General features: G+C 25.7%; 1 protein-coding gene across 2 annotated transcripts in view; it reads left to right on the forward strand.

Annotated features, from left to right (window-relative positions):
• LOC129975231 (uncharacterized) overlaps positions 1–23,466 on the forward strand; it is a 64,083-nt gene extending 40,617 nt beyond the window's left edge. For both annotated transcript variants that reach the window (XM_056088262.1, XM_056088261.1), the window contains exons 31-44: positions 245–360; positions 1,821–1,998; positions 2,849–3,000; positions 6,488–6,610; positions 7,381–7,471; positions 9,479–9,565; positions 10,836–11,021; positions 11,246–11,335; positions 12,524–12,680; positions 14,901–15,064; positions 18,301–18,468; positions 19,130–19,249; positions 20,001–20,148; positions 21,418–23,466. In XM_056088262.1, coding sequence (XP_055944237.1) covers positions 245–360; positions 1,821–1,998; positions 2,849–3,000; positions 6,488–6,610; positions 7,381–7,471; positions 9,479–9,565; positions 10,836–11,021; positions 11,246–11,335; positions 12,524–12,680; positions 14,901–15,064; positions 18,301–18,468; positions 19,130–19,249; positions 20,001–20,148; positions 21,418–21,566 — 1,929 coding nt within the window. In that variant the 3' untranslated portion in view covers positions 21,567–23,466. The remainder of the gene's footprint in view (positions 1–244; positions 361–1,820; positions 1,999–2,848; positions 3,001–6,487; positions 6,611–7,380; positions 7,472–9,478; positions 9,566–10,835; positions 11,022–11,245; positions 11,336–12,523; positions 12,681–14,900; positions 15,065–18,300; positions 18,469–19,129; positions 19,250–20,000; positions 20,149–21,417) is intronic.
• The last annotated feature ends 3,468 nt before the right edge of the window (positions 23,467–26,934 follow it).

Raw genomic sequence — 26,934 nt, forward strand, 5'->3', positions numbered from 1 at the left:
TGGATTGCACACTAGATGTTTTACATTTTAGACTTTTCTATTAATGGCTGTTTAGGTAGCCAAGAATTGAAATTTTTTGCTGCCTTAAACCTTACTTTTTTTTTGTGTAAGAACATCAACTGCTTTCTACAATAACTAAATATACACACTATAATTTTACATATAGATAGTAATTGAAAAGTGCTGCTTCTTTAACCATACCTTTGAATAAATATGTTTCATAAATTGGATGATGTTTTTGCAGGGTGTTGGAGACCATGGCTGTGAATACATGACTGGTGGAAAGGTAGTAGTCCTAGGTTTAACTGGACGGAACTTTGCCGCAGGAATGTCAGGTGGAATTGCTTTTGTGTTAAACAAGTAAGCATTACAAAATATTTTTATGCAGAATGTAATACATTTTTTTAAGATTCAAAGCTTTTCAATTTTTGGCAACTTTTTAACTAAGAGCATGTTTTTAAAATTTTAGGAAATCAATATTGGATTAATTTTGTAATTTTATACTGAATAAAATTTTTTTCTAAAATAATGTATCAATATTTTTTATTTATTTTCTTTTTAATACTAGTTTCTCCCTCCTTTTTTATGTGGTAATTAACAGAAAAGAAAAACAAACCCTTTCAATAGTAACTAGTTTTATGTTGAAATATTGCTGAATCATATAGATAATTATTAAGTTATTAATAAACATCCTATATCAACAAAGTTAATCTAATTTTTATAGTTGCAACTCTTGAATTAATATATATATATATATATATATATATATATATATATATATATATATATATATATATATATATATATATATATATATATATATATATATATATTATTTAGTTCCATCTGAGGCAAAAGGATATCAAAATGTTTCACTTTGTTTATTGAATATGTGCTAGACTTTCCATTACATACTTTGGGAATTATATGTTTGGCTCTAGATTTCACTAAAAGAACACACTCTCTTGCTCTGTATATATAGGCAAATTATATTCAGCATTTGTTTGTGAGAAAATGATTTGGAAAGTGCTATGTATGTTGCTCTTTATATTTTTCTCATCTGACCATGGCTCTGAAATTGAAACAACTGGTTTTTAATGTGTATTTTTAATATGATGAGATAAAATAAAATCAGAAGTTTTTTCTATGTTAGAAGATAATTATTTGAAAACTTGTAAAACTAATTGAAATTTATACCTCATAAAACATCTGTTCTCATCAGTACTTGGGGCCTATGCATCATATTTTAGACAGATGATTTATGTTGTGGCTTACTGTGAAGAACTATTTTTTTTACTGTCTTTTTCTATTAAAAAAAAAAAAAAAACGTTTTTATAAGCTAGTCAATAGTTGTTCTTCATCTAAACAGATTCATTTAAAAAAAATGTTATTTTATAGTTAATTGTTTGTAAAGTTACACAGCAAATCATCATGAAAAGCAAATTAAGACTGTTAAAAACAAACAAAAAGTCAGTTTCATGTGACTTTTAATAGAAAGCATTCTCCTCCCAAGTAATTTCAATTGTGACATTTAGATAGAAGGCTACCAGTTTAAAAGATTTGTGCATTAATTTTAAAGTCAGAAAATGGAAATATGTGTGTTTAATAACTGCTGCAGGATTTAGATTCTCTTTATAATGTTTAAAACTATTTCTGTCTTCACTTTCAATGGAATTGTTACTTAGTTCCATCAGTTTTAAATAATAACAGCTTTCTTTTATTATATCTTTATGAATTTGTCTTATAATTTTTGTTTCCTTAATCAAGATAATATTTCTCTTTCAAACATATTTACAGTATTATGCTTCCTTTCCCCTTAGAGGTGGTAATTTTGAGACTCTTTGCAATAAGGACACAGTTGATCTCATGGAAGTGACTGAGAAAGAGGATATGGAATTTTTGCAAAGTTTCATTAGAGAATTTTGGGAAAAAACAGAATCGGATGTTGCAAAGTCTGTCTTAGATTCGTGGCCGACTTCAGTAAAAATGTTTATCAAGGTTGTGATCTTTCTAAACACTTTTTATCATTCATTATAATTTCATGAAATTGTTCAGGTTAATTTTTAATCTGCAAGTTTTGCCATTTATTTAATTAAGTAGTTAATTTATTAAATTCTGATTATTTAAATTATAAATATGTTTCTACATATTTAATTTTTAAAAAGTTTGATGTATATTAACAGCTGACTTCAGTATGCTATTTAATGTGCTCATCAGATCTTCGATTTAATTTTTAATCGATGTTACTTATGAATTCTTGATTGAAAAAGAAATGCCTATTCAGTATGATCTTTTATAGCCAGAACTTGTGTGTTTAATGGCTTCACTGAATAGTCTGTATGTAGATATTTAAATATTTCATTTATATTTGTAGATTATTCCCCCCCCCCTAGTTAGAAACATATACAATTTTATTCCTGAATTCAAATTAACTGTGTATACAGACATTTGGGCTATGTGTTTTGATGTCACAAGTTTTTTAATGATATTTTTTACTGTCATTTAAATTTTTTAAATTTAATATTTTGTAAATATTTTTATGACTTTTAAAAATGATAACTGGGCTTTATATTTTATGCTAAACTACTAATTGTGCATGGTAAATACTGAAGAATAAGTTTATTTGTAACAATCATTTTTCCTTGACAATAGTAGCTTTATATTATTACCAAAAAAAATGAATGCTATGTTCACATAACATAGATAAAAATGTCCTTTCTTTATTCTTAATTTTAAAAAAATTGTGGAATTATGTATTTCATTTATAAACTTTACAATGTATATTTTAAATGCATATTAGTTTAATTTATAATATGTTCTGGAACAATTATTTTTTTCACAAATTTAGGTTTTTCCTAAAGATTATCAAAGAGCACTTAAAGAAGCTAGTCTAAAACTGAAGACTCTATCAGTGAACAAAAATGAAATAATACCAGAAGAAAAGAAAATTCAAGACATTGAAGATATTTTAGGCAAAGATGGAATTGTTGATAAAACAAAGTATACCTTTTTTTTAATACTGGAATTTTTTTTTAGTGTTTATGTGTGTATGATAATTTATTTAAAAATCTATTATAGATATAATCTAACATAAGATCATTTTTGTTAATAAGATGAAATACTTCATATTTTACTTAAATGCGTTATAAAATTTTTCATATTTTAATGGGAACTGTGTTACTTCTGAATATAACTTGTTGTAGCACTTTTTAAATTAAATACATCAATTTTTGGAGAATGGATAATGATAAGTGAATTTTGTGCAATTAACTTATTTATGTTTAGCAGAATATTTGAAGCCATTGAAATGGTATTTTCAAAATAACGGCAAATTCTTTTTATTTAATTAAGAATTAGCAAATAATCCATGTGTTAAACAATTTTTAAGATAAATATATAAAATAAAATAGAAACAATTTTTTTTCCAAATTAAAAAAAAAAAAAAGATCTCTTGTTTTGCTTGCTAACACAGTTTAAAAATGAACTGAATTTCTGTTGCAGTACATTTTCTAGAATTATTTTGAAGCTGTAAAGTTGAAATATCATTAAAATTATGGCCTTTTAACATCATTTTAAGCTTTGTGAAAAAATAGAAATCACATAATGCTAAATCAAGTTAATGTAGTGGATGATTCAATGCACAAATATTTTTTTTGCATAAGATTTATAACAAATCTTACTTTCATCGTGATAATCTGGGAGAATCCTACACATTTTAGCCATCAAATATTTCAAAACATATAAAATATTACTTACCAGAAATTGTGTGTGAAGTTGGAATAAATTGCTTGTTTTTGATTTGGATAGTTTAACAATGATTGTTTGGGATTTTGGATAGATTTTTTTTTGTTTACTTCTATCCTATTATCTGCCACCTTGTTTTAGGATCATATAGAAAAGATCTTTTCATTATCTGTGAAATTGATTTCAAGAACTGTGGAAAGCAATGAAAGGCATATATGAAAAAGTACTCTTTTCATTGTTCAATGGTTAAAATGAAATGGAATAAATTTGATGCAGGTTTTTATTTTGTCTACACTTTCCTGTAGGATACTTTGAATTGTTCACAATAATTTACAATTTTTATTACAGCATCATGTACTTTTTCAATAATCTCAAGTATCTCAGATAAATCTGATATTTCTATATGCTTATCATCTAGCACATCTTTTGGATAAAAATGTTTGTGATTAGGAAAACATTAGTTTATTTAAGTAAAACACACTTTAAAGTTATTTCAGTAATAGGTATGTTTCTGGGACACTTTAATCGAATACTTGATTAAATTTAGATTTTCTCTTTGTTCCATTTTAATAATATAACGTGAAAAATTTTTATTCTCTAAATAAAGAGGCATGTTGTTAGAATCAGTTTCACAAAATGCACAGAACTTTTGGTAGTTGCTAACTGATGGGTGAGATTTATCATGAGGAGTGATTATCCTGATGCCTCCTTTAAAAGCAGGAAATTAATTCCAATTTCTTAAATTCTTGGCTTATTATGTGTGCTAACTTTGACTTTCTGAATATCGCACAGAATTTTGCACTAACTTTTAATTTACAACGTTAACTTTAATTTACAGCGGTACTGACGCACATAATTGCATTTTTATCACAAAATGATGCTGCAAATATTTGTTTTTAATGTTTAACCCTAGAAGGCATGACTGATTTTTTTTTAACAAATATATGTCTTAAATAGCTGTATGAATTAAGGAATTTTTTTAATTGTTCTTAAAATTTTCTTTTGTGAAATTAAAAAAAATTAAAATATGCCAAATGGCTACATGATGAATTAAACAATATCCCAATGGCAGAAATAACAATTCTACAGTAAAAATAAAAGCCTCCTTTTACCAATATATTTTTTACAGTGCATATATGTATTGATAGTATTTTTAACGGTAGAATTCTTCATACATTTTGGCATTTTCCCAAGTCTCCAGTTTAATCCTAATGCTGCTATTGTCATATATCGGTTTCTTTTATAAATATTTATCAAAATGGATTTCAAAATACTCATTGTTTTCTTTTGGAATAGTCATGCAAAGCTTATAAATGGAAACAAAAACGTGTAGCCAAATAGCTAGAAGATGCATTATAGGGTTAAAATTAGCAATTCAACCCATCTTGATTTTATTTATCTCAGGGTCTGAGATGTTGTTAATTTATGTACATGAAGGTATTATATTTTCCATGCAAAGTGAATAATACAAAATTTTCTTATATACGGAAATAAAGCTATAAATAAATAAAAGAAAGTGTAAAAATTAATTTTCCTTGAGAAAACTTTTCACAAAACTACATTAATGCTCATATAGTATTCACATTGTAACTTAATTATAAAAACTTTAATAATTTTAAAAGTTAATATTCAAAATGTATTTTTTTTTTAAATATAACAAATTTTTTCCTGGGATTTTATAAGTGAGTTTTATGATAAGGAATTTAATTTTATGGGCATGCATGTCTATGTCTTGGTGAAAATCATTTCAATCAAAATATTTACAGTATTTGGTCATTTAGTTTTTGAAATAGAAGTTGCTGAATTCTGCTTATTTATTTGACAAAAATTAGTCTCTAATATAATATTTTAAATTTGATGTTATATTTAAATAGTGAAATTATTCCTTAGCATTTTCTTTTAAAAAAACTTTGTGCCAAAGAGGATTTTTTTTTTTTTTTTTTTTTTGCATATATGAGGACAAAATAATTATTGCCTATAGAATTCAATAAATTTCTTGTGCCTATAGACTTAATCTGTTATACTGTAATCATTATATATATCTTTTTGGATTCTCAATCCTATTATATCACTATATGTTTGATAATTAATGATAAAGGATAAGAATAGATAACTTTACAGATAGTTGATTAAAATTACAGTTTTTGAAATAGAAGTTGCTGAATTCTGTTTATTTATTTGACAAAAATTAGTCTCTAATATAATATTTTAAATTTGATGTTATATTTAAATAGTGAAATTATTCCTTAGCATTTTCTTTTAAAAAAACTTTGTGCCAAAGAGGATTTTTTTTTTTTTTTTTTTTGCATATATGAGGACAAAATAATTATTGCCTATAGAATTCAATAAATTTCTTGTGCCTATAGACTTAATCTGTTATACTGTAATCATTATATATATCTTTTTGGATTCTCAATCCTATTATATCACTATATGTTTGATAATTAATGATAAAGGATAAGAATAGATAACTTTACAGATAGTTGATTAAAATTACAGATCTTATTTCTAAATGGAATAAAAAAGAGAAATAAACTTTCATTGACTAAAATCCCTGTCTTAAAAGTATCTTATCAATTTTTTTTTCTCCCTATAATTCAAAAGATAACTTAACCTCCCCTGCTCAAATGTGCTAATTATAAAAAGAATAGTTTTCACTTTTTGTTAAAATATTAAATTGTATCTATAATTCTAAAATGTTAAAGTATTTTCTAAATTAATGTGAAATAAATTTTGTTTTCAGGGGTTTCATCAAATATGAGCGTGAGAAATCAAATTACAGACCACCAGAGGAAAGAATTTTAGACTATAATGAAATTTATGACCATAAATCTGTATTCAAAACTCTTAAAGTCCAAGCAGCTAGGTATGTATGTGTAACCACTCACTTTTTGTAGATAGTTGTTGTTTATAAATAATATTTAAAATATATTTAAAAAAATAATTTATTTTCCATAAAGATGTCTTATTATATTTATCTTTCTTCTTCTTTTAGTATCGATATATCATATTAAATGGTTATTGCAATATTCTTATCCTATGTTACTTTTTTCTGTTATTCTGTTTAATGGAGATTAAATCCAAATCAATTCAAAATTGGAAATCGATTTTTATTTTTTTATTACTATTTAGGATAATAGATGGATCTTTGTTTAATAATTTTAGTATATCAAGGTTAGACAACCTGTTTATATTTGTGTCATCTCACAATTCTTGTCATTGGAGACTAAAACTTGATTAGATAGCTGTGTTTTGTTTAAATTAGTTTTTGCTCTTTTTAAAATTAACTATTGATGCAACTAAATGAAAGAAGTTATTTCCACCAAAAAGTTTGAATAACAGTGCTAGGAGAAAATATTTTATACTGCAGTTGAAAAACATCTGCACAAGAACACCTTATATGGATTTTTTTTCCTGAAGAAGGGGGAAAAAAAACAAAAAAAAAAAACTAACCTTTATCACTAAATATGATTATTTTATTTTTCTCGTAATAATATATTCTTTGAGAGAGTTTGCAATCAGTACCACCAAACTTTGTTTTGTTCATAATTTATGCTTATTGTAGTACTTTGTATAGTTTTTCTTTTTATATTTGTTGTAAAGTTTGTGAATTGCATTGTGTTTAAAACATTTCAGATGTATGGATTGTGGTGTTCCTTTCTGTCAATCTAGTTCTGGCTGCCCACTTGGTAATATTATTCCAAAATGGAATGATTTGGTCTATAAGGTAATGTGCAGAATCTGTCTTAAAATTTATGTAATAATAATTAATAATAAAGCATTATGATAACAAATTTTTAAAAATTTGTGATTATGTGTGAAATATATTCTTAGTATTCTTTGAGAGCTATATATAGAAATTATTACAAACAATTAAATAAAATTAGAAATTTATTGAAATCTTTTTCTGTCTTGCTGGCATATGAAAATAGCTTAGAATGTAATTTTAAGATGGGATATTAATTCAATAATTCAGAATCTGCATAAAATTTATGTTTGCAATTAAAATTATAATGTCATTATTACACATCATTTTTTTTTTCCATTTCATGGTTAAACAGACACACTTTCAAAAGTTTGTTGAATACTTTCAGTTTTGGTAGCTTGCAAATGACATTTACATTCATTTGAAAATGGCTATATAAGAAAATAATAATAATAAAACTTGTCTATGATTACATGTGTGAGTGCAAACGTTTTTTCATAGCGTTATATCCAATTAAATTATTAGACTTGTAAATATGCAAATACATTGATAAACATGAAGACAATCTCTTCTCTCTCTCTCTCTTTTTTGAGATGTTTGCCCCAAAATTCCATATATTCTGCAGTTTTAATGCGAAAACTTTGTTTTCGAGTTTTGTCTATCTAGCTTGCACAACTATAATTTCATTTTGTTCCCATACATAAGTATAATTCTTCAAATACTTTTCTATCTCATGAAAGTCTAAAATTTTGATTTTGATCAAAATCTCGAGATCAGATAGATTATTTAGTGATTGCTTTTTTCTCTGTGCAAAGTTGATATATTAGAAAGTGAAAAAATCTATTAGCATTTAGTTTGCCTGAGGTGAATAAACTTTCAGCTTTGCTGCTAGATAAACTGTAGACTTAAATTATACTGGAAACACATTTTAGTTGGTTAATTTTTTTGCTTTTATCATTTATCATTTTTTTTATATGTGATATATATTTATATCATTACTCAGCATTTATTTGTTCTTCAAAATTGTTGTGAAAATTTCTATGCTCTCCTCATAAATTTTTTTTATTACCATTTTTAAATTTGAATTTTAAAATGAGTTTGGATATGTAAAATGAATATAAAATGATTTCTGGTCTTCATCAGTTTTTAAACATTTTAATAATACAATTGAAGACTAAAAGTAGTAATCTTTATATCAAAAGCTAAAATAAGTGGGAAAGCCAGAAGTGCTATTTTACCAGCCTACAGGATATTTTATCTCATAGCCTGTTCTTTTTAATTACTTACAAGTTTACTGAGTCTTTTTCACATTTATCACATTATAACATGCACAACAGTTAGAATTTTTTGCTAATCTTTATTTTAGTCTATGGTTTACACTTTATATCCTTAATTTGAGAACATGCTTAAAAATTGATGTATTGATGCAATTTTACTGTAATTATTTTGAAATGTTCGGCTACTGCCTTTTTGTGTTTTTTAATTAGTATATATAGTTATATATTTTAATCAGATTGAATGTAGAAAACAATTTTCTTTTTAAGCAATAATTTGGAATCGATATAATTAAATAATATCAATCTTTCTGATATCTTAATTTTTTTAGATTTTATACAAACCTAAAATTTAAAAGTTAAAGTTGAAACAACAATGCAAATTAGTAAGTAGTTTAATTTGAAAATGGAAACTAATAAAAAAATAAATTTTTTTCATTTTTCAGAAAATATTTTCATATTTAATTTTATATTTTTTAAATATGTTATTCTAAACTTTTGGTTATGCTGAATTGTTTAAAACAAGATTTTTATAAATATATGCCCATTAATAGTACAACAGCATGATTGGAAATCTGTGAAAGAAGAAATGTGTATTAGTTATTACTGTTTTCAGTTTTTATTTTAAAATAGAATTGACTTTAAGTTACTTTTTTTTTTTGTATAAAAAAACAAAAAGAACAACAACAACAAAACTGCGTTGTACATCCTCCTTTTGCATTTATAATAATATTTCAGTATCAATATTTTACAGGGTAATTGGAAAGAAGCTTTGGAACAACTGTTACTTACCAATAATTTTCCTGAATTTACAGGAAGAGTTTGCCCAGCACCTTGTGAGGTATTAATTTTTCCAATTCCAGTAAAATTTTAATCCTTTTTAAATTGAAATAAAATCCATCTCTGTATTTTTATTGCATTAAATTAACATAACTTTTTTTTATTTGCTTTGCAATAAATTTTGAGTAAAACTGAGAGGTATATAATTCAATAAATAATATTTATGTTCATCCCTTTATATAATGACTATCTACAAATTATCCATAATGCTCTTTTGGCATCTAATCTTCATTATTGGCATTTGGTTTTTCACATGTGCAAATAATGAATGCAAGCAAACCTATAAGCATTTAATAACTTACATATGATTTTCTCTTTCCTTCTATTGAATTATTTATTATCTTGTATTTGGCAATGCCTTGTTTTTCTTTTGGTAGGTCACCATTTGTTACAATCTGATTTTTATGATTAGCTAGAATTTGGGTTTTTTTTTAACATTATGTAATTATGCGGTTACAAATGTCACATCTTACTTATGGTTTTTTTTTTTTTTTTTTTGGATTGTTCCATTGTTGTTAATGAACTGTGATCTACTTTCTTTTAGCTTTATTTTTAATTTGCATTGCATTTCTGCAGAAATATAGATTTTGATGTTATAGTTTTTTTTTTATTCTTGAAATCTACCTATTTTTTTTTTTTTTTTGTAAATTAGTCATTTTATTCTCTATTTAATCATTCTCATTCTACTTTTCATTATTTATGTTTGGCAAAATTTATTATTTTATGAGATTCAACTTTTTTTCTTCCAAACTTATACTATCTGATGTCTTTCTGTTAGTAAATCATTATTTGTTTCAAACCAATTTTAATAATTATTTTTTTATTTGAATGTTCATGAACTGTTGAGTGAAAAGATTCGAATATAAGAGATAAAAACCTTAAATATTGCTGCATGATTACTTAGTAAATCATTATTTGTTTTAAGTCGATTTTAGCAATTATTTTTGATTTCAGTGTTCTTGAACTATAGATTGAGAAGATTCCAATATAAGAGATTACTACTAAAGAATATTACAAATAATATATATAATATAATATCCTATGCACGTTTCCAATATGTGCAAGATTTTTCACAATATAATTTTTTTTAATTAATTTGTGACAATAGCAATAAATATGAAATTTTCTTTGAAAACTGTTATTAGTTAATCTGTATGAATCATATCTCAGATATTGTTACTTTTATAGCAGCTTGTTTAGATGGGAACATACTCTAATGTTACTAAATAATTTATTTACCAATTTTTGAATGTAACTATTTTTTTTTCCAGTCTGCTTGTGTTTTATCCCTGATAGAACCAGCAGTTACTATTAAAAATATAGAATGTGCAATAATTGAAAAAGCTTTCCAAGAAGGATGGATGATTGCTAATCCACCTGTTACTCGAAGCAAGTTCAGAGTAGCAGTTGTTGGTAGTGGACCGGCTGGTTTAGCTGCTGCTGCACAACTGAATAAAGTATGGATTTTTTAGTTTTGTTAAAATAAAAAAATAAATAAAAAATATTAACACTGTAAAAGCTCTCTAAGATAGTTTATTCATACTTTTTGTAATTGATTATAGATTTTTTTGTTATTTATCTCTTTATTGTTTTCCCTTTTATTTATATATTCTTATATTTAAGTTAAGTATATTCAGGTCAAACATCGATAGAAAAATATCTTTTCCTTATTATTTTCTAGGCTGGCCATAATGTTACAGTGTTTGAAAAAAACAGAAAACTTGGAGGTTTACTGAGATATGGAATTCCAACTATGAAACTAAGCCAAGAGGTAACTTAGTTTCAATTTGTGCCAATAATTAATAAGAGCTTGGAATGAAATATAGGGGGGGGGGATGATATACTTGTCCTTTGCTAATAATTGTTTTTTAATATGTATTTATCATACTTTATATTATTTTTTGAATTATATAATGGCTTAAAAAACAGAGAATTGATGTATTTAATTATGATGAATTGAAATTGTATAAGATTTTAAAACATGCATGGGATTTTTATAGATGTTCTCATTTATCATTCTATTTGCAGAGAAATTTTTCTTTGAATTTTCCTTTGTATGCACTAAACTACTTTTATAAATGCATAAATTAACATGTGTGATTACAATTATTTTTAAATGTAGAAATGAAGAACCATGAATAATTTGAAAAAATAAGATTTTTATAGTACTGAAAACAAAATAGTTATTATTTCAACAACATGAAGAGTTTTACAGAATTCAATTGTTGATACATTTTATTTTTACAAAGTATGATTGGCCCAGTATTAAATTATCAAATACAAAAGATTACAGTGTCTGTAATTACTCTATGATTTTCTTTTTCATAAGACTTATCTTTTGTATAGTATTCTCCTTTTCAGATTGTAAACAAATTTTGAATGAAATTTGCTTACAATGTGTTTAAATGTGAAAATCATTTTTAAGTTCTTAAGAATGTTTTAATTTTTAAAAGAAGATACTTAAAAAGTGCTTAATCTTTTCAATAAATTCAAATGCTTCCCCACCACTACCACAGATGTTGAATATGATAAGTGAAATCAAATCATAAAGCTTTGTTTTCTGGATATACAGAAAGGACCCCTATGAAAGGGAAGAATTCGGAGAAGGAATACAGGTTATGAGACATTTTAAGATAACACTTAATGATCTTCTAATCTTCTACAACTCTCTCTTTCTTCAACATTTTTCATCACTGTTTATTGAAATACTGGAATGTTTATCTTGTAGGTGAAATACAAAATACTTACTCTCCTAAACTTGTTGCACCTCAATAAACATTTGAATTTAAATTTTCTGTATTTTTGATGGTGCAGAATTTATTTTAATTATACTTGATTAATGTATGTTTAATCTTTTATCTGTTGTTAAAAAATATGCAGACAATTCAAATCTAATAAGTCATTATTTTTTGTAATTTGAAAATAACGATTTAACTGGCCATTTATATCTTTTCTCTAGATTATTGATAGAAGATTAAAGCTGATGAAAGATGAAGGAATTCAGTTTTTGACTAATCAGAATGTTGGACAAAATCTAAGCTTAGAACATCTGTTTTCTTACGATGCTATTTTGATTGCAATAGGATCTACTAAGCCAAGATCTCTGCCTATTTCAGGTAAGTTTCATAAAAAAGTGTTGCATGTGAAATTAAAATAATAATGCTATAGTGAAAAAACAATTTTTAAAATGTGTATCATTAAAACACCAGAAATGGTTTCATAAACCCAATATAAGAAAGAAGACTTTTTAGAAAAATAGATCACAATGCAGAATTTTGATAAGATTTGCACAAAGCTATTTTATTAATTTTTTTAAAAACTGCTACTTGGGTGTATCCTTTAAAGATTGTATTAGAAAATAAGAAACTATTTTCTGTCTACTGAAAAATTACTTCTTTATTAAATAGATAATAAATTTGTACAAAATTTATTTTGTCATATTGTAAAATATTTGCTTTTTAGTATCATCTAAATTTAAGTTGCCTATCCCCAAAACCAGTATAAGTAACAATTAAGTTATTTTCATTTATCAGAAATTTAATCTTCTAATTGTGATTCCATATTACAATTCTTCTCTAAAATTTCTTTTCAAAGATCATTGTAGTATTGTTAATAAAGACTCCATAGAAAGGATGTTGTTATAAAAGTTTTAAAAGTATACATAATAATTAATCAAACTTAGTACTGTTTTAGTTTTTACTATCAGATGTGTGTATATATAGTGAACATTACGTAAGTATTAAAGCAATGTTAGTGATCTTCTCTAAACTTTCTTGAATATCCCTTATAAAGTTCTACTAATAAAGACCTCCTCCCTCCCTTTTTATACACCCACAGAAAAATTGGTGACCTGTAACTGTCATAATCACATCCATGGAGTCATATTAAGAAGTTACAGGAGCTTCTCCCCCTTCTCTTCTGATTTTTACACATAGTGAGGAAATACATTGCCTCATTTTTTTGTGTCTTATCATATAATAAATAAAGCAAGTGCATATTTTGGATGCCCGCCTCTCTTCCTGACTGACTTTTTCAAGCATTTGATGTGGATATTATATTCTGATGATTAAACTCTGTACTAAATTTTATTCATCTAGCTCTTTATTTATTTTTTTAATCATCATCACATGCTCAAAGACATACAGATTTCCTGTTTGAATTTTGTCCAAAATTTGATAGAAATCTACAAATTTTGCATTAAAACGATATTACAAATTTTATATGTTGACCTCAGTGCATATATAAGTTGCAGCAAGCAGAACAGAAAGACAGGCAGGCATAAATGTAATTTTTGGACTCGGTGAGTTATAAAACATAAATATTCCTCAGAATCATGATGTTGAAATTTTTCACTTTTTCTTTGTATACATATACATGACCAATAGTTTTTGTTAATGAAATATTTTCCTTTTATTCTATTCAAGATCGTAGAATTGCAGGTTTTAGATCCATCATATATATGTCAAAGGCATGATGCATCTTATGTTACCTTAAGTTGGATTAATGTGAAAATTTAGAGAGTGAGCACTGTCTCAGATGTTATTTTTATCATCTGATCATTTCAAAGATATGTGTTCTGCTTTGAATTGAATCTATCTTAAGGAACATTTTATTTCTTTTGATGTCCAATCTAATTGTGGCCTGAAAATTATATTATAAACAGTTAGAGATTGGCAAATGATTGATTTCATTTAGAAAATTGCTTTAAATGAAGGGATGAATTATGTTTGAGTCAATAAATATAAGACTGAAAATTCTAAATATTTGTTTTATTCTATTAGTTATACTCAGTAAACATACCAATATTTTCAGCAAAGAAAGTTTTATGGATATTGTAAGGAAGATTTGCCAGTCAACAAATGTTTTTTGACTTGCAAATTAATTGGACTAGAGTAAAATCCAAAGCTTAATAATTCATGCAATTTTGCTTGCAATAGAATGATTTTTTTTAAATTTAATGTAGCGACACTATTTTAAGAAATGAAACTACATAGACCTGTTAAATATATAAAAATAATTGATTAATTATTTGTTTTTGTAATTTATTGACCCAATTCGCATGAATATTCTTTATGTCATTTAGATAATTTTTCAAACTAGAAGTCTAATGTCTGGAAATGAGATAATACAGTTATTTAGAAATAATTTTTGGGACCAAGATTAGAATGCTGTTATTTTGTAGATTGCCATTTCATTTTGTTTTTATAATTTAACCTGTCAGCAGGCTTGTAAAGTGCCATAAATAACAACAACATAATTTAACCATTTACATTATATTTATTTTGTATCCATAAATGTAATGTTTCTTTGAATAATAGATTTAATCTTACTTATAGGCCATCATCTAAAGAACATTTACTTTGCAATGGATTATTTGGAAGAAGCTCAGAAATGTCAAGAAGATGGAGACAATGCTCCTGGTAAAGCATATGATAAAGATGTTATAGTCATTGGAGGTGGGGATACAGGTGTTGATTGTATAGCAACTGCAGTAAGACAGGTATTTGTAAATTTTGATTTTAAATGTTAGCTAAAAACCTTTTCTTATCAGGAAATTTGATCAAGATAAAATTACAGATAATTTTTATTTATCAAAATATTGAATAGCCATAAACAAATATATTTCTCTCTCTTTTTATATACAAGTTATATTAATAAATTTTTTATCAACATTTATGTAATGATATAGTTTAATTTTTCTCTAGAAAGACAAGAATAGGCAATTTTACTCATGGTAAAAAAAGAATGAGACCTTATATCATACTTGCTTGTAAAAGGCAGGAAGAATTCTTTATGCTTTTTCAGAGAAATCCTTGTTTTAAGAGACTGTTTAAAGTTCAATCTCATTTGTAATCAAAAGGTTAATGTTATTTATTACATTACCATGAATTCAGTAAATTGTGCAATCATAAAAGATAGTAAAAGGCTTTTATAAACAAATTGGCAATTTTTGGAGAGATAATTTCAATCAGAATTGTGTTCAAAACATGTATCTGTAAATTGATTAAATAATCATGTGATAAACTAGGAGTAAATCAAGTATATAGAAACAAATGCAAGGGGTAACTGTTATATGCTCTAATAAATCATATAATAAAGAAATACCTGTTAAGGTGTACAAATTGGAATTGGTAGAATGCATATTTTAAAAATTACACAGCCACAATTGTATGAATAACATGTGAACTGTGCACATCTTCTGATAATAAGTTCTTTGAGCACTTACTTTATGTACACCAAAATTTTTTTTATTGATAATACATTGTACTGTCCTTTGTGTCTGTTATGTTACAGCACTTTTTAATAGTTTTATTTATACAATGTCATATATTTCTGTAAGTTTGTATTCCTTTAAACATATTGTGTTCATTTTATCTGATATATCCATTTCTTTTATTTAATTCATTCGCAAAGAATGCCCTCAGAAGTTTTCCTTTTGTATTTGCAACCCTATATTCTATCTCAATTAATAACAAAGAAGAATATGTGCGTGTCTTGATATTCTATAGGATAGACCATTTAATTCTATAGCCACCAAATTTAGCACATACTTACTTTGCAGAGGGGCAATGCACACTTCTAAGAATGTTTATTTTATTTAAAATATAATTATTTTTTAAAGTGCAATTTTGGCCCTTTTCTATTGTGGAATTGAATTTCAAATCATTTTTTTGTTCCATCATTTTTTCAATTCATCCAATCACACGATTTTTTTCTATTATTGTTAATTAAGGAAGAAGGTTTCTGGTTAATATCTGTGTAGTTTACGTGAGAAATAAGAAAGTGAGATTGTAATACCTTGAAAATAGAACATAGATTATCTTGAAAGTTAAATTTTTAATAGCACCTGATGATGTGGGTCTTGACTCTATTGGGATAGTTCATATACATGATGAACAAAATAGATACAAAGCTATTAAAATAACATGATTTTATTATCTTTCACAATCAAATTTTTAAAAATATTTTTTTAGGGGGAGGGGGAACAAATTTACTTAAATCTAAAAACAAACAATATTCCTAACAAACTAGCTGATCAGCTAATGGTAAAAATGATTTGTTTATATATCCCACACTTATCTCTAAAGTTTGATGAATTATTTTGGAATTGCCTCTATGTACAAAGTAAGAAAAATACAAAGCACATTTGAATTTTTTAAAAAATCTTACAGCATTATTCCATTAATTATGATTAAGAGAATTATCTCAACTCCTACTCTATAAGATAAATAGTAATTGGTTGACTGTCAACTGTCAAATAGCAACTGTTGAATTTGCAATTGATGATACTAGTGAGTTTTATTTGTAAAATTAGTTGTTTATTCTTATGGTCAGTTAGAAGTATTTTTGTTAAGATAACTCACCATTTTATTTTGAAATAGAAATGGGGAACAATATTTTGCACCCTTTTATACAAAAATGTATGCTTTTCAAAATTTAAGTTTTAAAGTACAATAAAGAGGTGTTTTTTAAATACTCTGCTGTATAACCTATATTTAGGTGGAAAAAAATTGCTATTTTCATCAGCATCTATATAGCATTGTAGGCTGTGTTTGAAAGTAAAAGCTGGAAGAACATGGGATGTAATCTAGATTTAAAATATTAGCTCAAATCTGTATTACTATAGTTAGTTTTGGTTACTCAAATTAATATTGTTTTTACAAGAAGACTGCATTTATAACCATTAATAGATTTTTGTGCGTAATAAATGAAGATATGTAACTAGAAGTCATTAGAAAGCCCGTTAAGCGAAAACTTGTAACAAAAAAATTTTTATTTTTAGAAAGAGAAATGTTTTTTTGTTTTCATTTAAAATGTGCTTAAATATAAATGAATCCTTTTAAAAGTTTCCTTCAAAAGTAAATATCTTCATTGTTTACTTTTTTAAATCCAGGTTTTTGTTATAAAAGCTTTTAATTAATTTAATTGTACATTTTAATGAACAGCATTGTTGTCATCATCCCTATTTTTTTTTTTTTTTAAATTAGAATTAGTTTGAACAAATTCTTTTTCTCTCTTTTTTTAAAATTCTGTTGTATTGAATAAGAGAAGTTTTTTTTTTTTTCTTATTATGTTTCATTATTGGTATAAGAAACTTAGAATTTTGGATGGTAACCACTTGATTAGAAATTTCACATTATAGTGGATTTTAAAAAAAATTATCTGATATGTTAACCAATTGTAAAATTAAAGTACATATTGTATCAAAATTATTATGTGATAATAATCTGAAATTTTCTTTAGATTATTTAGAGTATTTCAAAATAATTAAAATTATAATAATTACTTTTTATTTTTATAATCATACATGTACTTCAAATATAATTATATTAAATAATAAATAGTCATTATTATTATAATTATTCTATTTCATAATTTATGTATTTTTGTGTACAATTATCTCAGAAATAACTTATATTTATACAGATTTCTTGGTTTCTGCCCTATGAAAGCGAGTGTGCATTTACCATTTTCTTGGTATTCTTTTGTATCTCAGAATATTAAATTTCTATTTGGATATAAATTTGTTTATTTTTTTAGAATTATTCATTTTCTTTTACAAGATGAGGTAAGCATTGAAAGATAACTTTTTCTAAAAGTATTATAATTTTGCAAATTTGAGATTTATAAATAACTTTCTAAATATACATTTTATATTTATTATAATATTATTAAATGTTAACAGATATCCAATTTAAAATAAAAATTAAAGTTACTCATGTTGTCTTTTAATAGGGTGCCAAAAGTGTAACTACTTTGGAATTGCTGAATAAACCACCCCATTCCAGACCTGTGGGTAATTTGTGGCCTCAACTTTCAAGGGCATGCAAAGTGGAATATGGCCATGCTGATGTGAAAGCCAAATTTGGTGCAGATCCTAGACAGTACAACTTATTACCAAAAGTAATCCTTTAAGTGTTTATTCAAAAAATTATCAAAGGGGAAATATTTTCAATTCATTTATGAATAAAAAAGAAATCATGGAATAATATTCATAAATAAATTGAAGAAGGGGGTAATATTTTTCATTAATTCTGAACCAGTTCTTAATAATTCCAAAATAGACATTTTAAGATAATAGCTGTGTTCACAAAACATAAATGTATCTGGTATAATTTTATATAGCAAATTACATATCCTTTTGTACTTATTGCATTATTAAACAAAATATTTTGACTTTCCTGACTGTATAACCACATTCAACTTAATTTCCTAGATGTTCAATATTAACCCTAGAATTAGAATTAATCTTTCAAATATCATAATATCTGTGATTCTTCTTTTATTTTAGGTAAATTCTTTAAGATTATTTTATGCTTTTACATTTTATTGAATCAAGAAATTTTCTAATATTTTTTGTAAGGGAAAAACAATGTTTAGAAATAATAATTGGGAATTGGAAAAGATAATAAAGATTATGAAGTATTTGAGAAAATAAACTTATCATTAAAATTTTAATAATTTATTCTAAAGATACTATTTTTCAGATAACTTATTTAAGATGCTCTATTTTATTTATTTAAGTTGATATAATTTATTCTTATTTTGATTATTTATTGCATAGGAGTTTCTTGGAGACAGCTCTGGGAATGTTTCTGGCATTCTTACAGAGAATGTAGAATGGAAAAGAGATGCCACAGGACGTTGGGAGGCTAAGGAAAGTAATTCAGAGAAGATATTAAAAGTAAGCTGAATCTTGTATCTTTTTTCATGATTTACTGATTTTGCACTATTTTTGACAATGATGGCAACAAAAAAAATTCTTTAAACTGCTTTTTTTTATTGAATTCGTTTCATTTCTTGCCTGTAAAACCACTCTGAAATTTGTATATTTATAAAATAACTGTATATATGGGTAAATTATTTTATATAAAAATTCCTATTTTTAAATGGTTCTTCTTAAAATTTTTATTTTTTAAATGAAACTTTTAATGTAACTACTGGTTGATGGGAAAAAGTATCTATATCAGAAAGCACTTTGTCTATTATTTTTCATATATTGATCTATATGTGAAGAAATTGATATTAGCCTCTTATATTATAATTTTTTTAATAATTTTGTTTGTTTGTTTTACAAATGTTTATTTTAAGGTTTGTAGCCTTTTTGCACTACATTTATATAGTAATATCTTGTTTTTATTTATTTCCTATTTGTTTAGCAAAATTGAACTCTGAGAGAGAAAAAAAATAGGATAATGAGAAAAAAATTATTTATTTTTATTTATTTATTAAATATTGAAGCCAAACGAATTTTATTCAAAAAATATTTCTTTTCTAGTTTTTAAATGTTGGTAAAGTTATAAAGGAAAATAATTATAAACTCCATGCTAATGCTTTAATTGACTGAAAAATAATTTAGTTTAAGTAAATTATTGAAACATAAATAATTTTGTATTATGATTGCAATGTCAATTTCAAACTTTATATATTTTCAGGCAGATCTTGTACTTCTAGCTTTAGGATATCTTGGTCCAGAAACTGATTTATTAGATTCCCTGAAAATCAAATTGAATTTGAGATCTAACATTGAAACGCCGAGAGGTTCATATCATACATCTATTCCGAGAGTTTATGCTGCAGGAGGTATGTCATTGAAAACTATAATACTTTTTACTTAATGACAGCTCAGTTTGATAGTACATAAACTGAGCATAAACATAAATAGTTATTAATAACTAAATAAGAAATAAGTGGCATGTTTCAGTGTGTCTTAGTACTAACTAAAAAATTCCATCAGTGCTAATAATTTTTGTTTAAAATACAATTTTTTTCAATTACAATACAATTATTTAATTTTTTTTTTTTTTTTTTTTTTTTTTTTTTTTTTTTTTTGTTTCTTTTGACACTTTCTGAGAGACTACGAATGCAAACTGAGAAAAAGTGGTATCGGGGAATGCCATTTACTTAGTTGAAAATGCTTTCAAAATTGGAGAAAAGTAAAAAAAAAAGTGGCATAAACAAGGAAATAAAATTGGAGTGTTAAAAGAAGTAATTGTTAGAAATCCTGACTTTAATTTTCCAAATATGAATTTTAGAATCTATGCAACTTAGTATCTGTTATAAATAAGAATCTTATAGCCATTCTTCTTATATTTTTGAGAGGATGCAGAAATTTTAGTTTTAATTTTTAAATTCATTTGGGAAAAACTACAATTTTAATATATATATATATATATATATATATATATATATATATATATATATATATATATATATATATATATTTAAAATTCAGTGAATTGTATTAAAATAGTAAAACAAATTTCTTTAGAATGGAAATTGGTTCTTCTTTTTCATGATGCACTGATTCCCCCATTATATTAAGTTTACTACATTCAATTTTGCAATTCACCCTTCAAAGCTCATTAAGTGGTTATTATAACAATTTATGTGTGAAGTTTCATGGCTGCCAATTTGATAGATTTATCTGACACCACCACATGTTCTTAAATTTTTTTTTATTAATAAATATTAATTTTCGATTTAATTTTAGTCAAACTGACTGTATGGTTTCAATAAATTGTTAATTTTTACATAACTATTTAACTACTTAATTGGTCATCTAATTTTAACGTAAAAATCTCATGATACTCTACGTTAGTGATTCTGAAATTTTAAACTGAATTAATTTAAAACTGAATTTGGTTCAAGTGTATCATTTACTTTTAAATACATTAGGATAATATCATAACTATTTATTTGAGGAATGATGCTTCATTGAGTAGTGTCTATTTAAATTGCCACTGATTATAGAATGCAATTAACAAAGTGTTGTTCCATTTATTGAAATTTAATCACTGCAATCTGGATAGAAATTACTCAATTCCTAATCATGATGACATTCTTTCTTAGATTGCCGCATGGGTCAGTCACTAGTAGTGAATGCTATTGCTGAAGGGCGGCAAGCAGCTAGACAGATAGATGAAGATCTCATGAACAGTTCCTGCTTAGCTGGGCCTGGTGGTGTCATTCCTCTAGTGGTACAAGCTGGAGCTGCTTAATCCATGTTCCTGTGAAAGGAAATTTTATTGTACATATAGACAATTTAAAAACAAAGAATGCTTAAATTTTTGATGAGAAGGTTATCCTTCATTCTAATTGTTCATGAATTTATTTGAAATAAAATGGAAAACTAAATACAATATAACTTCATTAAATATTTATCATCACAACTTGTATTTAAATGAATTATTTATTATCTAAATATGTTCAAATATAAGATTTTTTTAAATGTTAAATCAGTCAGTTATCAACAAAAATTAAGGTTAGTGCTGTATAACCGCAATTTAAATGATTTAATATAAAATTTTGTTCATGTTTGTATTTAAAAGTACATTATTTATATGCTTCATTTTCTGTAGTGCAAGAAATAGGATTTGTATGTGGTTCATCAAAATGTCTTTTAAATTTTTATTTTTGCTAACAATTAAAGAGTTCTTTTCCTTCAATTTGCATTAACAGCAATTGCTTTTATTTAGAATTATTATAGATAATTTATCTGTGATTATTATACATAATTAATAATTTATAATTGATTATAAATTATTTTTAACTAATTGTCTGAGGTTACCAGGAATATTGATTATATTTGCTTACAGAATAATCATTTAGATGTAACTTCATGTTCATGATTTCGCTAAATTGTTTGACATTAAAACAGTGTTTTCATTGTCCTACTTACTCTATGTATTGTGTACATTACTTTTTGTAATGGAGACTGTTCGCATAGCAAAATTATTCTGTTAAAAACGTAAATATCTGTTTTATCTGTCTTCAAAATTTGGCAATATTATAACTTCACTTTTTTTATATCTCTCATAAACTATGTAGATATTAAACTGGAACCTGCTTTCAACAATGGTAGAAAGATCACATGGTTGAGTATTTGAGGAAGCAATAAAAATGGTTTGAATTTCAGAGCAACTGTGTTATCTGCTGTTAAAAATTAGAATTTTTTTTTAATGTCAAAAATTAACAGAAATTCGCATGGCTGATAAATTGATATTGTTAGAAGGTAATTTTTAAAATTTTACAACAGTGTAAAATTTATTTTTGTGTAGTGATATTTTTGGAAGTTATTGCAAAAAAGCATCAAAATCTAGTTTATTTTTTAATTAATTAAAAATCTAATTAAAATTTTAAAAAAAAAGCACTCAAAGCGGCACATTCCCATTCTCCAAAATATATATGTGCCAAATTTGGTAATGGTAGGTCAAACCGATCTGGCTTGTAGAGCACCAAAACACACCCACACATTCATTTTTATTATTAGCATATAATATGAGTAATGTTTTTTTATTACCACAGTTGTTGCAAATTGTAGAGTAATGTTGTGTTTCTTGGGCCCTTTTTCTTCTGTTGTGAGTTTATTGAAATTTTCTTTCAACAGGGCTTTTCTTATTAATATTTTGACACTTGACTCTCGACTTTAGGTTTTCATTTGCACAATAATTAATAAGAAAAGTTTGAATTGAAACGTATATAAATACATTTTAAGAGGAAAAAATTGTTGATAACATGGTTCAATATTAATTTTTTAAGCAAAATTATTTTGCGTATTTTTATAAAGTATTAATTGATAAAATATTTCAGAGTATAAAATCTGAGCAATGAATTTAGACCATGAAAAATCTAATAACAGGTTTCCCACAATCTTTAAAAGTCCTGAAAACTGCTTGAATTTTGTTTTGCTTCACTGGCTTTTGCAAAAGTACTTTATTTTTTCTTTGAGTTTTGAAAAGTTAAAAAAAAAAAAAAATGTGCATTCATTATTTTTTTGTGAGAGAAGAAGCCAGTTTTCGATTTGGTTTTATTTTGAGAATTCTTGTAATGAAAAAAAATGATGTTGTGGGAATGCTGTCAAAAAGCTATATTTATATATTTACTTTCTATGCAATTTGCAAGAACTAATGCAATTTAATTATTTAGAATGTTATTTGTAAGCATTTTGGCATTGTAAAGTAATAATTTATTTGAATGTTAACAGTGAAAATATATGAAATTTATCATTTGAATATTTTTATTTCAAAAATGGCTAAAATTTTTTTTGAAATTTTCTTTTCTTTTTAATAAGAGCGAAATTGTTTTGTATGAAATTGTGAAATTTCTTCCTTTCAGAAACAAAACGTAAAACTTTCGTTTCATATCTAGCCATAAAATCGTGTTCACCTTTTTAGTTTGCATGGTGTGTCTGCTTATAAGCTTGATCATGTTCAAATAAAAAAGGTCTAAAAAATCTTGGTCCCAAAGTTGCTGAGCTCCTAGGCTGGCCATTTAGATAGGGCCAGAATAGGAACTCTAAATGGGAAATAAAACCAATTGGAATCAGAATTCGCCGCAAGTGGGGAATGGAATCCAATTAAACCAGCATTACAGTGCATTTTGTATGCATTCCATAATGAATTCTGGTTTATAAAAAGTCTCACGTTAAATTTGCATTCATTAGAGCGTTACAAAAGAAAAGTTTCTTGTATTCTGTCATTTTACTCTAAACAAAATTGTTTCTAACAGAATGGCATTTCTTATCATTTTCATGCCCTAACATTCTATTCTCCCAAATTTTCTGCGATTTTCAAAATTAAACGAACTCGTCCAGGTGATTCGTGTTCGTGGATAGTGACACTGCAGCAGCTCTACCCTCTTCCAACTTTTTATAAAACACAAATAGAATCACTAATTCATTTAAATTTGACCGCAATATATAAATCCAAGAGCAATCTAATAACATTTCTTTATAAATTTCGATCTTTAGAGGAAACACAACGAAACAAGATTAAATTCTCTTCATAGGTATATCTTCCGGACTATACCGCTTTTTGCCGTTGGGCATGCGCAGTAACAAAAGCATTAGGTCCGCCTCATAGTTTGTAAAGGGGAGAAAATGCTGTCTTATAAACAGTACGGATTACTGCCAATGTGTACACAGAATAATGAAACGCATTCTTTACGCTTCACAAAATTTGAATCGAGGAAGGCCTCGCCGAGAATAAATTCATTTCCTCCATGAACAATCGAGATGAGCTTCTAACATTTTTCATTTCAACAAAAATTTTTTTCGCGAACCCAAGATATGAATATAAATGAAAGGAATGAAAAAGAAAATAATTAAAAATGTTGTATTATTTTTTAAAAAATTAATATGAATTTAATCTGAAACTAATGTCTCTTTATTTTATGTATGTGTCCCTTTATTTTAACTTAAAGGCTTCATCAATTTTTTTTTTATTGTTCAATTTCAGGATAAGAAATATGGACAAAAATATTTATTTTGAAGTTTAATTTTTAATAGAATTAATAACTAAAAATTTCTTAATTAGTTTCTTTGTTTAGACTTATTTACAAAAATCAAAAATTTAATATTTTTATTGACTGATATTTAAATTAAAAATTAATTAGAAGAGATAAAATTTTAATTACACCTAAATTCTTCACTGCGCGAGATAGAACAGATCACAAAATCTCTACTACTGATTCCAAATTCTCTTATTTAATACTTTAAAGAATAATTTTATTAATCTTCCTGAAATAAACTAACGAAAGCAAATCCGTTGCAGTTTAAAAGCACGCCTTCTGGCATTATTTTAATGAAAATGGCGTCTCCGGAAATTGTAGAACGCAAACTTCACTGATTAATTTTTATCTTGAAAAATATCCATCGAGTTTTATTAAATATCGTCTGCGCATAAAGCTCCCTGGAACCAATTTTCTTCCGAATGTCGTTATCGTTAAAGAATTTATGAAAAGGAAATAGGGAAACTGCTCCTGGCGTATATGGTGATCATTATTTTGCTATCTTTCGTCTTTTCCCCTTTTCATAATACGTAAACAAGATAAAAAATATATTTATTCGGGGAGACAGGTCATTAAAGAAAAAATTTAAATATTCTGATTAGTTTTTGATAATAAAACATTACATGTCCGTATAATGCCATATTCTATTTAGTGAATTTAAAATTTTCTGCTGTTATTTACCATCATATTATCATGCTAAAGTAGACTTTGTCTTTTATAATAAAAGATTTTATGCCATTACTTAATGTGCTACTGAATTTGCCTAGTGAAGTTGGAAAATATGATGTTTTAAATGCTAGTGATGATAAGCATTTCCTTTTAAAGGATAGATACTGAATGTTGTTAAAAATAACTTGTGTTTTTATCTACTTGATTAAAAATCTGAGTTTAAAAATACAGCTTGTAACCGTTTAATATTATTAATACGAATACGGATAGTTCCTATATAATAAGTTTCAGTTGTTTAATTTTTATATTATGTTTAACGAAGAAAGGAATTGGTACAAAGCTAAAAAATAAATTCGAATATATATTTTTAAAAAATGCAACAAAAATTAAAAGCACAAAAATGAGAGGGGAAAAAATCACGACTTTTTTTACGTAGACTTATCTAGGGGGACCATTCTAATCATGTCTTTCCAAAACTGTTTTCTAATCTTTTAGTATGAAGCTTGAACTTCCCATTGGAAAAATGTTTTAAATACCTTAAATTATATTTTGTACTATTTAGATCAATAAATATGTTGGAGGTTTGCGATGTCTAAATTTTCATACAGTTTCATGATTCTAGCTGTCACATTTAGTAAGATATTTGTGACATATTGATTTTAATACATATTGTAACAATAATAAAAGACTTCTGTAATTAAATCTGATTAAGTTAGGAAGCTTTGAATATCACTATTTCAACGGTTTTAGATCATTTGTTTGGATACCTCGTGGAAGATCCGCCTATCAAAATATAGCGTTTCCTCGAACTATATTATAGTCTGAGTATTTTCTGTAGGCGGTTCAAGGTCACATTTTCTACCACGTTACTGGTATCACACAACCAATTACGAGGTAGAAAATGTCACCTTGAACCGCCTACAGAAAATACACAGACTTTAGCTGTCGTTGATCGAGCTAAAATAAAGGAATTTATATCTTCATAATTCGATCAGTTTTTGCTGCAGAAGAGTTTTTCTTTCTTTTTTTTTAAATGCCAATTTCTCAAGAGTATGAGCCAGTATGGCTAATAGTACTGTCATACTTTATAAAAATGTATATATTTTTTTTATTTAGAAATGTATTTATTGACTCAAAAAAAGATGAAATTAAACTTATATCGTTATCTCTTATTGCTTAGAAATTAGTCATGCCATTTTGGTTAGAGTAAATTTCTTGGGGGCAACTTCCTTAAATAATAGGTTCAAGCTACTAAATTTATAGAATATAACATATCTTCAAAAACAAACAAATGGATGAATAAATAATAATTAATGCAAAAATGGAATTGAGTTTTTGGAGAAAAAAAACCCGGCTAGTTTGATACTTGGCTTTGCCGCATCGGGTACAGGCTGATACTGATACTCGATT

Source organism: Argiope bruennichi, chromosome 7 (genome assembly GCF_947563725.1).
Source record: "Argiope bruennichi chromosome 7, qqArgBrue1.1, whole genome shotgun sequence".
In the NCBI taxonomy this organism is placed as follows: domain Eukaryota; kingdom Metazoa; phylum Arthropoda; class Arachnida; order Araneae; family Araneidae; genus Argiope; species Argiope bruennichi.